Source organism: Lutjanus erythropterus, chromosome 9, assembly GCF_056507025.1.
Source record: "Lutjanus erythropterus isolate fLutEry1 chromosome 9, fLutEry1.hap2, whole genome shotgun sequence".
Taxonomy (NCBI): domain Eukaryota; kingdom Metazoa; phylum Chordata; class Actinopteri; order Lutjaniformes; family Lutjanidae; genus Lutjanus; species Lutjanus erythropterus.
Genome location: NC_139325.1, coordinates 15445202 through 15461335, shown reverse-complemented (window position 1 = coordinate 15461335; position 16134 = coordinate 15445202). Strand labels below are relative to the sequence as shown.

At 38.9% G+C, this 16134-nt stretch overlaps 1 protein-coding gene across 1 annotated transcript in view; it reads left to right on the top strand.

The window, feature by feature from the left end:
• The window catches only part of triob (trio Rho guanine nucleotide exchange factor b), a 150180-nt gene that overhangs the window by 121070 nt on the left and 12976 nt on the right, over positions 1-16134 (top strand). The window contains exons 38-45 of the mRNA XM_084726265.1: positions 11308-11594; positions 11690-11860; positions 13838-13933; positions 14857-15005; positions 15182-15248; positions 15360-15463; positions 15769-15838; positions 16011-16100. Of these exons, the coding sequence (XP_084582391.1) occupies positions 11308-11594; positions 11690-11860; positions 13838-13933; positions 14857-15005; positions 15182-15248; positions 15360-15463; positions 15769-15838; positions 16011-16100 (1034 nt within the window). The remainder of the gene's footprint in view (positions 1-11307; positions 11595-11689; positions 11861-13837; positions 13934-14856; positions 15006-15181; positions 15249-15359; positions 15464-15768; positions 15839-16010; positions 16101-16134) is intronic.

Sequence of the window (16134 nt, the reverse complement as noted above, 5' to 3'; positions counted from 1 at the left end):
GGAGATGAGAGAGGAAGATACAACTTGGAGTCACAAATGTGGCCACCCTGCTGAAACAAAAATGTATTTCATAACATGCAGATGTTAGTGCATGACTTGAATTACAGGAAAACATGCATGATTAATTTTACATTTTCCTCCAGTTTTTAATACTGGCTTGTTAATTTATAGTATCCAAAATAAAAAATTTTCTTAATAACAGTAATGCGCTGCAGAGCAGGCTTGATCATGGCGGTTTCAGAGATTAAGTGGAGAGGCAGGAAGGACATAATGTGATTGATTTGATAGATGATTAAAGGGCGTCAGCACTGGCCTTGAAAGAGTCAGGGCTGATTTAAAACAGTAGATGGAGTGTTAAGCCATTTTCAACCCACGAAAGAAATGTCAGTATTAATACCAACATTAAAGGGATAGTTTGGATTTTTTGAATTGTCAGTGGTTAACATAACACCTACAGTGGATGGCGGTCAATCCCCCAGTTTGGAGAGGCAGCACAGAAGCTAAACAATGTACTGCTGTGGACAGGATCAGACGGGGAACTGAAACAGTTATATCATTCTCTCAACTCCTTTGTCAAAACCAGTAAATTTACCTTGTAGAACACAGGACTTGTGGTTTTGTGCTGCCTTGATTGGTTGATATTGTTTGACTTTGGTGAATGGCTTTGGAGAGAGCAATATGACAGTTTATATAATAGTGTTTTTCAGTTGGAAATGGCTGTCTGACTTCAAGGTAGAGCAGTAAATCAAATCATAAATATAGCTTACTCTTAAAATGATATTGATTTTTTAGGTGAGGCTGTTTTAAGTGGCTAAAATACCTTTTGTTGTTGACCCTGTTCATGGCAGTACATTTCTTAGCTTTCACGCACTACTCCTCTTTGCTTCTCCAAACTGGGGACATGCAGTTCGTCATATATTGTAGGTAATACACTGGCTATGGATAAGTACCTCATATAACTCCATATCAAAAACCCGAACTATTTCCTTTAATGTGTTTTATCAGTGCAGTCATATCAGCCTGGAGCTAAAAACTTTCTGACAAAGACCTAAAAGCTGACTCAGGTGGCCACTTGATATTCTTGTGGTGCTGCTGGTTTGTTTATCTAGTAAGTGTGGATCAGACCCCCCTACTGTCCGGGTCCATATTCTTTTGAACTGCTGTTGGATCTGCTACTGTGATGGTGACTGATTCCCTCATTGTTTTAAATCTGAACATCAGTACTTACTGTGTGATATTTGAATGTCCCTAGGCAGTCAAGGTAGATTTTCTGATATTTCAGCTCGTCTCTACACTTGGGCCATGTAAGGCATTGATGTTGACCTCATCTGAAATGTACAAACCCCAGTTCCAAAAAAGTTTGGACGCTGTGTAAAACGTAAATAAAAACAGAATTCAGTGTTTTGCAAATCCTTTTCAAATTGTCTTCAATTAAATACAATCCAATGACAAGTTCAATACAGTTTACAGTTCAATCTGATAGACTCTATTTTTTGAATATACACTCATTCTGAATTTGGTGCCTGCAACATTTCCGAAAAAAGATGGGACAAGAGTGACAAAAGACTGGAAAAGTTTTGGAATGCTCAAAAAGTCCTGTTTGGAACATTCGACAGGTGAACAGGTTAATTGGTAATAGGTGATAGTATAATGACTGGGTATGAGAGGGGCAACCTCAAAAGGCTCAGTTGTTTATAGGCAAGGATGGGGCATGGTTCAACATTTTGTAAAAAAAAAAATAAAAAATTGTGTGTGCAAGTAGGTCAAAAAAAATTACAAATCACTGCAATGTGTATTTATTGTTTTGCACAGTGTCCTTATACAGACCAGCAGTTAGCATTCATAATCTAACCAGTGCTTAAGTACTAAAATACTAAGTACTGAACAAAGAATAGATTATAGCTAACAGAAGACAGTGAAAGGGAAAACTCCATACACAGACCTGACCCTCATTTGAGCTGCTGTCATCACGTCTTGACGGAAGTTTCTGCTTGTGTCTTTCCCTCTGGAAGAGTGGGTGAGAGCTGAAACTGCTTGTTTCTATGGTAATATAGCATACAAATATTTTTGCTTGCAGCCCCTTTGTAGTCAGTACAAGAAAGGTCTGCATTTGAATTTTAAATTACAGGATGTATGGGCTGTACTTACAGGAACTTACAAGTTTGGAATTAGTTGAATGATTCACAAGTGCAGCACAGGAAGAAGGATAAAATTTACGAACCACTTATCTTTCTACGCTTAACCATTTCTTATCTCTGTTTGCTTACAGAGGCTCTTGTTTTTATCTGGCTCTCCTTGGTCTCTTGGTTGCGCCTAACCCACCCTCATTGTTTGTGTCAGTGTGTTTGGGTGGCCAGAGGGAGTGATGAAAAGGAGCTTCTCACTGCAGAGGCTGCTGTGGTCAAAAAAGGCTGTTGCTGAGGAGGTGGAGAACAAGGATGACAAAAAAAATGTCTTTGCTACTTTGTCGGTCTTTTGTGTTTACTGACCAACCATGTAGGCCACTTTGTTCAAAGTTGTGGAAGGGTGACGGTTTGGGGGATTAGTCTTCTCCGGGAAATCTCCCCTTTTCCTGCTGTGTCTCACAACCAGGAATAATTGACTGTTGGAGGCCAATGTCTGTGTCTGGAATAGAATAGAGTTGAATGGTTCACATACAGTAGGATTAGTTTGTGAAGTGTACGGCTGGCAGCTGGTTGTCTGCTCAGGTTGTAGGATGTTTTTGAGTGAAAGTAGTTCACATCTCTATAGTATGTCTTCAGTGTGTATGTGCCTATCTATCAGTGTGTATAAACACTTCAATTTCGATGCAGCTGTCTTCACTAAACTTTTGAGTTTCAACTCAAACTCTTAAATTTTGAAAAAATAAAAATAAAAGTTTCTCAACCTATAATCTTATGTTGAGATGGTTTACTTTTCTTTGTTAAAATTGTGAACCTTTGAGTGTTAGAGCCAATTATATTTCAAAAATTGTTGAGTAAATTCATTAAGGTGAATAATGTTAAAAATCAGGATCACAGATCACTGAACAATTTTTGAAATGCAGGATTTTTGGGGTTTCTCAAATTCAAAGATTCACATGGGATAAATGGATAAATAAATGGATGAATAAATGTTGGCAATACTTGTTTTAGTTTATTTATACAAAAAATATATGTAGAGAGTTTGAGTGTGACTTAAAACTCAAAATTTAGTGTTATGGTGCCTTGAAAGGGTTAGAGTTTTTTTTTTTTTTTTTTACTTTACAGTGTGCAAACCTACACATTCCTGTTAAATCTTGTTTAGAGCACTTTACCTACACACTAATCACATTTTCAGTTTGTTTGCTGGAATTCCCCCTTTACTGAAGAATGCAGGTTGCCTCTGAGAATTAAATACAAAGGTACACATTTAATGACAGTGTTACTGATAAAAGACCTCTGCATGGAGCAGAGAGTACGTGCAGGCAGTGCATGTGCAAGTATGTGCGTGTTTGTACAGAGTGTGTTTAGAGCCCAGGGAGACACACACACCCAAACACACGCTCACAGTTAAAACAGGGAGACCTTTGTGCATCTCGCCAGTGTGTCAGATGAAGTGACGATATAGGAAAACAGAGTTAAGTGTTGAATATATACAGTAGTCGTCACAAAACCCCTTGAAAACCCCAAGAATATTCAGAATTCAAGGAAAACAATCTGAAATGTGTGAGCATTCTGCTGTTCACTTCTCTTGGATTTCATAACCAAGTCTATATTTGTTCCAAGCATACTGCACAACTCGTATGCATCCTAATGCCTCTAAAATATGCACCCGCCCACACAAACTGAGTGGGTGCTTCTACAAAGGGTAATACGGTAGATGTGCTGCATGTTTACAGACATCCCCTTGGAGCAGGAGAGGCACAGTGGAGGCTTGCCCAATATCCTCACAGCAGCCCACTCACAGGAGAGAGAGGGAAAGAGAGAGAGAAAGAGAAAACATCCTACTCTCTAATGCTGCATTTGACTTTTTCTTTATCCTCACGCTGGACTTCATACTTCGTCTCCTTGGAATTTAAGCAACTGCAAAATTCTTTCCATTTTTAACCAGCAGTTAAACAGTTTTTGGTTTTTGCATAGGAATTTAAAGTCAGTGGTCGTACCTGTGGAGATGCTGTGAGGCAATATTTCGAGTCAGAATCCCAGAGGCTTGATATTTGGCAGACATGGCCCGTGGAATCGAGTCCTTAGTGTCTCTAAACCCATTTTGCTCCATGGATTCAGCACAGGGAGGGCACTCTGACAACTGCAAGTTCTGGCTGCTGGACCTAGGTGGGTGCTGGCACAATGTGTTGGACTGTGTAGCATTTTCTTGCTGTTCTGCTTGTGTACAAATACAGTATTTATATGTCAGAGTAGGTTTTGTTTGACAAAACACTTGGACTGTTTGCCTTCTTTATCAGAGTTTAAAATGGAGATAGTAATGTGTCTTCTGTATTTGGCTATTATGTGGAGATAAAATTGCAATTTCTGCTTTTTTAATACTAAAGAAGTCTGGAGAGTTGAGAGAAAGAAATTATTTAAGTGATAAGATGTCTTGTCATATTCAAGATGTAAAGGAAATGTAATGGTACAATCTGTATTGGGCTACGTTTGTGGTCGTATGACATAAAGAGAAAGTTTTTGTAGGGTCAGAAAGTTGGACTGCACTTACAACTACTGTGCAAGAAACAAAAACAGTTATACATTTTTTGTTTTTTTTGTTTTTTGACAGCTCATCTTTGTTGTAGAATGTACATCAGCTATTTACAAATGGGTTTAAGGCAGAGGGCATTCACTAATCAAGTGTGGATTATGTTGTGGCATTATGGCAGTGAAAGTAATTTAGTGAATGCACTGTTATGTGATGAGATATTAAATCTACTGAAATCACATTGACAAGATTATATCTTTGTGCCTATCTGTATGACAGGGCGGGTGCTGCACAGATGGGTAGAGAGTTATTGTAGACCCCAGGGAGAAAGAAAATAATGAGGTCAAATAGAAAAGAATAGAATAGAAAAAACGCTATAGTATCCAAAGTTGTCTACCTTATATAGTTTAATAAAGCCTTTAACATTATACTATCTGACTAGTTTTGCCAGAATATGTAGCGGGTGGTCTCTAAATTCTGCCATATCTCCCATCCCACCTCCACGCCCTCACTAACTATGGCTGTTTGGTGGCAAGCCCTCTCCAGCATTGTCCACATTTTTACAGATCAGCTAGCCAAACCCCCTGGAGCTTTCCCACACGCTGCACCTCCACCCCCAAAAGCTCCATTTCAGCCACACCGACTGATGTTTGTGTGCGTCTGTGTGTTTGTATCACTTCTCCTGGGGCAAGATAAGACCACACGAAAGATGCTCCCCTGGTGACACCTCTGGAATCCCAGGCATGCTTCTGTGGAGCTGCGCAGACTTTCAGGATCACTCTGGTTGTAAGACAGCCCGTCCCCTCCCTCCTATTCTGAGACTCGGGGACTGACACTAAGTTGTAAATCTACAGGTTCTTTGTGGTAGCATGAATGAGCAGTGACTCAATTATGATAACACGTCAGTAGCTTGCAGATAAATTAGCAAACATCTGAAGATGCAGTGGAGGGCCTGTGTGTGACCCTGGGTGAGTCTCTTCTTAAGAATATCACCCTACAGAGTTAAACGAGGAGGATGCTATTATTAGCAGAATACAAATGTGATTTGACTTTATATGTTCAGTATCAATGTAAATGTTTGTATGTTTAATCAGATGGTGAAGGCAGTTTTTTTGAAGTTTGAATGTCTGTACATGCATGTACAAAATGCAGCATGTATGTACATGCATGCATGTGCATTTCTATATGTAGGCTACATACATGCAGTTTGTCTACCGTGCACAAATCACTAATGCTGCATGAAAATATACACATTTATGATCCCAATCATCATCACAGTCATCTAAGCAATATGATGCTGTCCACTGAGAAAGTGAATGAGATGATTGGGTTTTATAAAAGACTATCCACAAACAAAACAGAAAAAGGGAAAACACAACAAAAACAAAACAAAAGACAGGCAGGTAATATAACAAATATCAAGCGGGCAGGCAGTTATTTGGTTCCAATAATGTGGTGCGCATTAGTACATAATACTGTACAAAATCATCAGATTCTTGTCAAGATTAGGTTGCATAAATATATATATATCCACTAAAACTGTCCTGTTTTTCTATAAACATGCCATTTTTGCAGTTCAGTCTTCCCAGCATCATTTCACATTCAGCTATTTCCATCATTTGTTCCTTCCACATTTTCAGCGTTGGAGATTGAGGCTCTTCCAGCATCTTAGAATCATCAACCTGTTATATTTTAACCACAGTGATGTAAAATTATAAAACCTAATTTTTTGGTACATTGAACAAACAACACAGACAAATGATGACTTTCTCAAATCAAGGGTTCCCACCCAGGCAGGACCCTTTGTTCCAGAATTGCTCCAGAGGCAGAGATGCCTGTATTCATGTTGAATAACAAACATGTTACTAGATGCTTTAAAGTCTGTTGTGAGCAAGTTTAATCTCTTGCAGCTGTAGAGAAATGGACAGCAATTTAGATCGTTGGCATGTGTGTCAGCCTAGCACCAGCATACTGTACACTCCTGATGTATTTATAATTTTTACATTTGGGAATCCGGCACTTGTGATTACAAGCTTACCAGATGGGATTAATGAGACCAGATGTCATTTGCGGTTGCCTACTGTTTTGGGCCTTGGAATGAAAATGCTGCTTGTGAAATAGCTCAAATTCTTTGACTCTAAACTGGAGGAAATACAGTAGTTTGTGTATCCAGGTAGTACAGCATCAAGACAAACTGAATAATCACTTTAAAACTCAAGAAGCCTCTTGGATGAGTAGTGAAACATCTTTCTACCTTTTCAATCTAGTGGATTATTTGTTTTGTCTTGATGTATTTTTGTAGCAGCAGAATTAAGAGTCTTTAATAAATTGTTTCCATGACTAAAATGAAATTCTTGCTATAAAAACAAAGTCTTAGTTGGTGTCACCCCTGCAAGCAGATCATGTCAGCTAGTTTTGTTTCCCATGAGCGCAAGCATCACCAGCTGTTCCGGAGGTGTCTTCACAATGAGAGACGCCCTGCAGGGCAAAGGGCAAAGGTCGCGCCCCCTGTGTGTGTGTATGTGTGATCCAAGGGTTATTTTCTACTGAGGAAGAATGTGTCAAGGCTGCTGACCTCATGTTTCATCTGTTTACACCCATGTTAGCACGACCTCTTCAGTCTGATCAGAGCATGTAGATAGCAGCAGATGCTTATCTAACTGTCAGTGTGCACATTTTAGTCATCATAAAGGACAGGAGGGAGATTTCCCTGCTTTTTGTAAAATGTTTCTTAGTCACAGTATCTCCCCTTCAGTTACTGCTGAAAATATATTTCTCTCTTATGACCATTTATATATTATCATCATATTAATATTTACAAATTAATAGATACATCACTAGTGAGGCTTTTTTTTCTGTTGATTTATGATATTCAAATTTTATTATGTTGATATATTATAATTCACACTTTTAGATTGGCCACTTTTCTTCTGTTTCCTTAAACCACAAAGCCAGTGACCTCAGTTTTACATTTTGTGAGTATTTGAATGTCATTCAAAGGCATAAAAGTAATAGTTTCTCACCAGAGACCTAACTGGAGCGAATTGATGCCGTAAAATATTTGTCTGCTTAACTGACCCTGCATCCTCTGATGTATTAGCTGACACATACTTGCTAACAGCATGGCTACATGTTAGGTTGTGACCCCAGCGTGTCTCTAGTCTGTTTACTCTACATCAGAAGTCCTGCCCCCCTGTGTCTGCCTCCATGGTTTGCTCCCTTTAGAAGCACAACTTTCGCACCTACGCAAGTAGGTTGTCAGAAATTCAATTGTTGTGGCATCTCAAGAGTCAGATGTGCAGGTAGAAAAAAGCAAGTGATGAATAAAAATACAAGTTAAATAGGAATAGAAAGTAAAATAAGAATACTATGTACACTATACCTTTCACTTATACAGATAATATGGTAACTACAGAGTAATTGCACGTATTGCAATTATTACCCACTCACTGTACATTTTCCCCCGGTGAATATAATGATAGAGCATAATAGTTATTGATACGATATGATAATAATGGTTATTTACTCAATGTATTCGGATCTTTAAAGATCTTTAAATAATTCAAAGGCCCAGTCATCACCTGAACTTTCTGTTTTCAGTATGAATAATGGATCAAATGTGCTGGTGTTATCTACTAAAGTAACAATATAGAGAACTCATAAAGGAAGTTTTTAATAGTCCTTAGAGACCAACAATAGTAAATGCTAAGGTATCTGTGTCATCAGAATTACAGCTTTAAATAGGCTCTATGTTCGTACCCATGACTAAAACATTCCAGGGCGGTATCGTAACAAACATTTGTGACTCTGGTTTTCATTTGGTACAGCAGGGGAGATGGTGGAGGGAGGTAATTCACAAGGTTCCCCTAAAATCTGCACTAAACAGCGAGGTTGTATGTTAAGATTTGTGCCAGTGAAAGGGATTATCTTCCATCAAATTGCTCTCAAGCAACACGGACAGCCCCTTCACACCTCCTACCTTTAAATGTGCCCTTTGGGTGGAATTTATAGATCTCCGGAGCTGTTCAATCTCTTCCATCCCTGGGAGATAGAACGGTATCGGTCTGACTTTCTGTCTGGCAAAAAATAAATTGCAGGATGAAAACAAGATAAAAACATGTGCTCTTGCCTGCTCTGCCTCGACACGTTCACGTTATTGTTGGCCTGACTCACGGCTAAGAAAATCTTGCACAAGGCAGCTTGAGTACTGTACAGTCGGTGAAAGATCAGGACTATTATTGCTCAGGTTATGCTGACGATATCTGCAGATGACCTGGGCTTTGTCAGAGCGAGATGGTGAGAGGAGTCTCGGAGAAGATGGTCTTAGAGTCTTAATGTGGGAGATGCTTGTTATTCTGGGAACTGTGCTTTCTTTTTCCCTTGCATGCAATGTGAGAACACATGCTTTGTATCAGCGCAGCGCAGTAAAAATACGTCTCCCAGCGGCTGAATGACTGACATGCACGTTCACATGCAGATGCATTCATTCAGGCTGTGTGAAAGTGTCCAGTGAGGGAGGGCAGCATTTCCACACCTGCCATTCATAAGAACCATTCAGCTTGGTCACATGGTTTAATCTTTAGCAGCTGCATCTTTTTAACCACTTGAATAGCTACATGATGGAGAAGCTGAAGCCTGAAACTCTCAGACCTTTTACTCATTAGTCAAGCTGCTGCACAGAATCCTAAAATATCAATAATTTAGTCTTGTATTCAGAGTTAAATATGTTTCTCGAAAACATTAGAAAAGCTCATTGTTTTCTTTTCTGCCTTTAGCTTTGAAGCTCAACAACTCACAATGTGACATGATGAAATTGGAGGAGAGTATCATCCTTGAGTATCGTCCCTCCAGCCCCCATTGAGATGCACTTTTTTTTACTAATCTGCACAATGAAAGCATCCGCTCCCTGTTCAGGGCATTGCTGTGAGGTAAACTTCCTTCAACAAAAGTCCTCCAATTAAAACACCCTGGAAAATCACCAACACCGACATCATTCCTCCGTGTATTATCCTTATAACATAAAACACTTGGATACCTTTTGCTACAACTGTAAACAATTTATATTACTTAAATAAAAGATGGAATGAAAAAACCAAACAAAACAACAACTGATACCGTTGCAAACCTTGTTCTGTTGAAATATATATAGATAAAAGGGATTTTTACAAGATGCAGTGTCACTCTTAAAGAGATTAATATTATGCAGATTTAGAGATGATTATGTAATATTATGTTGATTAATTAGACTGTTCTTATGTGCTTGCATATAAAATACAATTATTTAATTCATTATTATTAATTTTGTCATGTTATTAAATTCAATTACTAATTAGATTAATACTTTCAAATTAAAACTATCCATAAATTCTAAAAATATTTGTAAGATATGAAACATCCATGTGAGTTCCATTGTTTCAATTTGGCAAAATGACTGATAGTTTGTCAGTTTCCAGCAAAGTGAGGAACCAGTGTTCACTTCTTTCCTACACAGTTCACATTTTCCTTTTAACTGAGCATTTCGGCTCTTTACAGTTTGGGATCTTGCTTAACATAGCTGAATACCCTATTTAGTCCACATACTAGGTGATCAGAGAGCATCCATACTCTCCTCATCTTTGGGGGATTCCTGACGTTCTTTGTCATATCTAGGGTTTTGTTTTGTTTTGTTTTTTCTTGACCTCTTATATTGGCAGCAGACTAATGGATACTCTTAAATCATGCAGTCTTACAGGAGGTGAAAGGTCTTGTTCAGGGAACGCTATGTGGTGTCAGAGTTGGGGTCATGTTGCACAATGAGACGACACACAAAGAAATCCAACCCCAACGTTATCACCCCAAGACTGCTCGGTCAGATACTACGTCGAGCCAGTTGAGAGGTTTTGTTTCTTCACTCTGTAGCATGCAGCAGCTTTTTTGATAATGGTGAAGAAAAGTAATGTGGGAATGTCAGGGCAACGGAGGAGAGAGGTTAAAGATAGGAAGGAGAACAGGGGAGGGGGTGAGCAGACAGGTGGGACAGACAGGTGGATGTATGTTTGAAGTGTTCAGACAAAGCCTCGGGCATCCTTTTTTCCTGTATCATTTTCACATCGCTCCATTTCTAGTCGAAGAAGAGGTTTCCTCCTACATATTCCCCAAGGATCACTGTGAGGAGGAGGAGGCCAGCCTGCCCACTGCAAATAACACATACAAACGAAGCACAAACAAAACACATGTAGACGCTTTTTTAAATCATATAATGTGTCTTTCCTCAATGTTCTCTCAATATATGCAAATTCACATATGCATATATGGCGACTTCTTACATAAAAACAGCTTTTTAAGTGATTTATACTGATTGAGTGTCTAGTTTGATATATAATTACAGCTTCAGTGCTGAAAAAAACAAATCAAATAAGTCTGAATTGTAATATTTTTGACCAAATGAATGTATATTGTGGTAAATTAATAATTGAGTAAAAAGAGTTCAATTTTATGGAAAAATGGCAAAATACATGACTGTTTTGCTGCTGTGTTTCCAGGAGTTTGTGATGTAAACAAACCTTTTATAGCACAGTTGTTCCTTAATTTCTGGTGAAGTCTACAGATTATGCCTCTGTACTTGTGTTACTGCCATTATCAACCTCTTCTTTCTTTTCTCCCTCTCACTCTTAGACACTTTGTCTGTATCCAGTAACGACGCCCTACAACCAGGCTCCAGCCAGACCCTGGGTCCTCACAGCTCGCCTGGCCCCAAACGTCCCGGGAACACATTAAGAAAGTGGCTGACCAGCCCCGTACGGCGACTTAGCTCCGGCAAAGCAGATGGCCACGTCAAGAAGCTCGCCCACAAGCACAAGAAGAACCGTGATGGCACAAGGAAGAACATGGATACAATGCATGGCTCGCAGAAGGACTCTGACGACAGCGCCGCCACACCACAGGACGAGACATTGGAGGAGGTAAATACAGATGACTGATCCTGTCAGAACATTGAAAAACAGTTTTGGTTCTGACCTACCAGCTGACAATCATTGCTCTCGTCTTCATTCTACAGCGTATGCGTAATGAGGGGCTGAGCAGTGGTACCCTGTCTAAGTCTTCCTCATCAGGCATGCAGAGCTGTGGCGAGGAGGAAGGAGAGGAGGGGGCCGACGCTGTCCCTCTACCTCCCCCGATGGCCATCCAGCAACACAGCCTGCTGCAGCCCGACTCCCAAGATGACAAGGTGGGTCACACAGGGCAGTCTAAATACACGTAGACACACATAACTATACATGGTCAGACACAATGGTCTGCGCAAAACGCAATACACAATATGACCCAAGACAAATACGGTTTGTGGTTTGCGTTTAAGTTTCACCACTGTGCTTTATTTTAAATGGATGCTTTTGCTTCCTCAGCAGTACTGTGGCATAAAAATAGAGATACTATGTGCGATAATTGCAGGGAGGGTTGCAATGCAAAAATAAGATAACATACAGTTCAGACACACAAAAGAATTGTTGTTCACAACTTTTGAACTTTGAGTTTTAAGTGTTAAGAAAAAAAATGTTTTTTTTTCTAATTTCAAAAAGCTACAACAAGGAGTTTTTAACTGGTTATAGAACAGTCTTACTTTATAAGGAAATGACACCATCACAGCGAAGGCCTGCTATTTCTAAATAGTTATTCTTAATGCCTGCCACTGGTTCGGATTCTCCTTAAAATCAGATGAGATGGTTTATGGCATGCAGACTGGAACAGCTTATGTTTATATTTTCCCAGGCAAAGTTATGTTAGCCACTTCAAAAGAAACAAGAGATTTCTGTTTAGATAATTTTATTTATGATGCTCTATTTTATGGTTATGGCAATAGAAATACTACTGCTTTTGTGCATATGGGACCTTCAACATCAACACAATATGAAAGTTCTTTGTAGTAGCTTTAAATATTTCTTTCACATTAACCTTAAAGTTGCAGAAGGCAAGATTATTTCATTATAGTCTTGGTTGAAATAAATTTTGACAACATTTACTTGAATGATCCTGTCCTTTTGCATGTTTTTTTTTTTTAACTTGACTCAGTCTGAATTAAACAACCAATCAAGGTTAGTTACCATGTATCTAGGAAATCACAGCCACTCTGTACAAACAAGGGTTACCCAGGTTCTACTTGTCTTTATGTCTTTCTTATCTCCCAGTCAGATATAACTAACTAACTAGAACAGACATTAGCTTGCTTGTTAGTTACAACAGTTGACCACCTTTACCTTGGCAAGTGATGGGGAGGTTTTGCATCGTGTGTGTTCAAATTGCCTACTGCAGCTTTCATTTCAACAGCCATATTTTCGTGTTTGGTTCCATAGAGAGTTGTATAAATATCAAGAATACAAAAGCACAACTTAACTTTTTCTTTGGTACTAATACGTTTTCTTTTTTTTTTTTTCTCTTGTTTTCTTGATGGTTGCATGTTGCCTCCTTCAGCATTATGTTGATTTCTGTTCTGCTTCTCTTCTTTCCCAGTTTCCCTATCTTTCCATGTAAAACCACTTCATCTTCTCCACTTTGGATCCTTCTTTTTTAACTTCTTTCTTGTCTTTTTGTTCTCTTTCTTTCACCAACTAAATGTAATTCCCTTGGAGTGTAATCGTTCTACTGTTGCTAAAGCGAATACTCCATTCACGTGTTGCTGCAGTGGCGAGGTGTTTGTGGGACTAAATGGTGAATTCCCATTAAGTCTGGTTTTGAACGAGAATCCTTTTAAAACTTTGCCTGCCACTTATGCCTCAGACTGGGCTCTGTTGCAGAGGCAAACCTTCTTTCCAATGGAGTATTAAGCAACACTGTTTGCTGTACGTAAGTTGTTTAACCAATTGTGGTGCTCGTGCTTGAAGAGCAGTCCAATCCCACAGCTTGCCCTTGACCTAAACCCACGTCATGACCTCTGTTTCCCTGAGACCAGCCTGTGATTGGCTCCAACTTAGCCCTTAATTAACCCCTTTATTAGGGAGATCACACCCACCACCAAGTCCTTATTTGGACATGTGGAATATCGGGGTCCAAACTCAACAATGGTGAGCCTGATCACATACACAGCAGCAGCCATTGAGAATGTATGACTCCTGTACGCATGCAGCACTGGCAAGTTTTACATTTCTCATGTTTTACACCTCAACTGCTAACTTTCTGTCATTCTTTCTTCCATTTTCTCTCTCTTTTTCAGTCTGCGTCGCGTCTGTCCGCTCGTCCCAACAGCTCGGAGACACCCAGTGCTGCCGAACTGGTCAGTGCCATCGAAGAGCTGGTGAAGAGCAAGATGGTGAGATAGAAATCATAAACAGCACTAACAAGTACAGGCAAATGTGGCACATGTGTGCACAGAACAACTCTGATAGATTTATGCACAAACACACACATTTTTTTTTCTAGCGTTGTTGACAGAGAATGGCACCATGGCCTACTAGTCATCTGTCAGGACTGTGACTCACTATGCCAGCTGTCCACTGTTCCAACAAATGGGCATTGCACTCTGGCAAATATCCCCAACTCACACATGCCCACTGGCCTACATACAATACAGTACAGATAAATACTAGAGTAAAGATAATACAGTTTCCTCTGTGGTCATATGGCTTTATTTTGATCCCTGATAAATAACTGAAACATGCTGTGGAAAACATAAAATCACATTCAATGAGCTGCACCAACAAAGATTAATTTAATCTAAGATTATTTCTAATCAAATATAAGCAAAAATTAGACTTTAATCAATATGGAGATGCTTGCTTAACCAAATTAAAATAAATATAAAATTTGAGTTGGGATCTAGTAATTATGAAAGGGGGGAGAAATCAGTATTCCTTAATAAAATGTTGTTATGTTTGCCTGTTAGCTAAAAAGTTCTAAAAGTTATATTGTTTGCTAGCTAGCTACAAAAGGAGTTAAACATCCTCAAATTTAAGTTTAAAGTTAATACTGACTGCATCACATTTTAAATTGGAGTTTAAAGTTTTTCTGCCAGCAGAATTAAATAACAGTCAACTTAGGTTTAATTTTATTCTTTCACCATTTTAAGCTTGTTTAAATATGTGGTAACACATAATTTAAAGTTTAATCATGATTTAATCAGGTTTAAAAATTTGCCCTTGTTTGTGCAGCCCAGCCACACAGTAAATACTCTTTTTTCAACTGTTCCAGTTATTTTTTCTACATCTTCATTCCTCTGTCCTCCTTGTTTCTCAGTCCCTGGAGGATCGGCCGAGCTCTCTGTCGGTAGAGCAAGGCGACAGCAGCTCTCCCTCCCTCAACCCCTCCGACAACTCCCTCCTCTCCTCATCTTCGCCCATCGATGAGGTGGATGAGCGCAAGTCTGGCTTCCTCAAGAGAAGACAGTGAGTTATAAGCCCACGTCTTGTTAGTGTTTGGATAAACAAAAGCTGTTTCAGTTCGATCAGTTAATTACGTTTGTCTTCATTTGTGTGCTTATATGGAACATTTCTGATGTTCGTCCACAGCTGAGTGCATTACATTTGTATTACAGCGTGACAATTTCTGTTTTGTGTCTCAGTTACGTGCTTCTGGAGCTGGTGGAGACTGAGAGGGACTATGTCAGAGATCTTGGCTCAGTGGTGGAGGTAAAAAGAGAAAAAAAGATATTAAAGTATCGTAACTTTAAATTTCCAGAGATTGTTTTTGATAGGTGTTTGCTGTATGTTTTACAAATGAGTTGACTTTCTTCTCCACAGGGCTACATGAGTAGGATGAAAGAGGAAGGAGTTCCAGATGACATGAGAGGAAAAGACAAGATTGTCTTCGGAAACATCCATCAGATCTATGACTGGCACAAAGAGTAAGCTGGCAGTCTTCTTCAGTTATCATGTCCTGTCAATTCCACTGCAAAATGTTTTTAAAGTTGTATTATAGTAGTAGTATAGTAGTATATAGTAGTATATAGTATAAAATTAATCACAGACTATTTTTGATTAATCAGTTTTAGTAATTTTTTAAGAAAAAAGGCAAAATTCTCTGATTTCAGCTTCTTAAATGTGAATATTTTCTAGTTTCTTTACTTCTCTTTGATAGAAAACTGAATATTTAAAAAAAAAAAGAAAACAGTCATTTAAGTCCTGTGTTTCTCTCTTGATTGATGTACAGTTTTTTCCTGGGAGAGCTTGAGAAGTGTTTGGAGGATCCTGACAGGCTGGCTCCTTTATTTGTTAAACAGGTGAGAAACATATATTCACATTTGTTTCACATTTTTTTCATTGAGGGGTGGATTATCAAGTAGATCTCTACTGAATTTAAAAGCGAGAGGAAGGAAATTACATTTTCTAAGCTGTCACATTTTTCTCACTTCTAAAAGCCACCTTTCTTTTCTGGTTTGTTTCCAACTGCAGGAGCGGAGGCTACACATGTACATTGTGTACTGCCAGAACAAACCTAAATCTGAGCACATTGTGTCAGAGTATATTGACACATACTTTGAGGTGGGACTGTTAAACCATTTTACACCTACAGAAT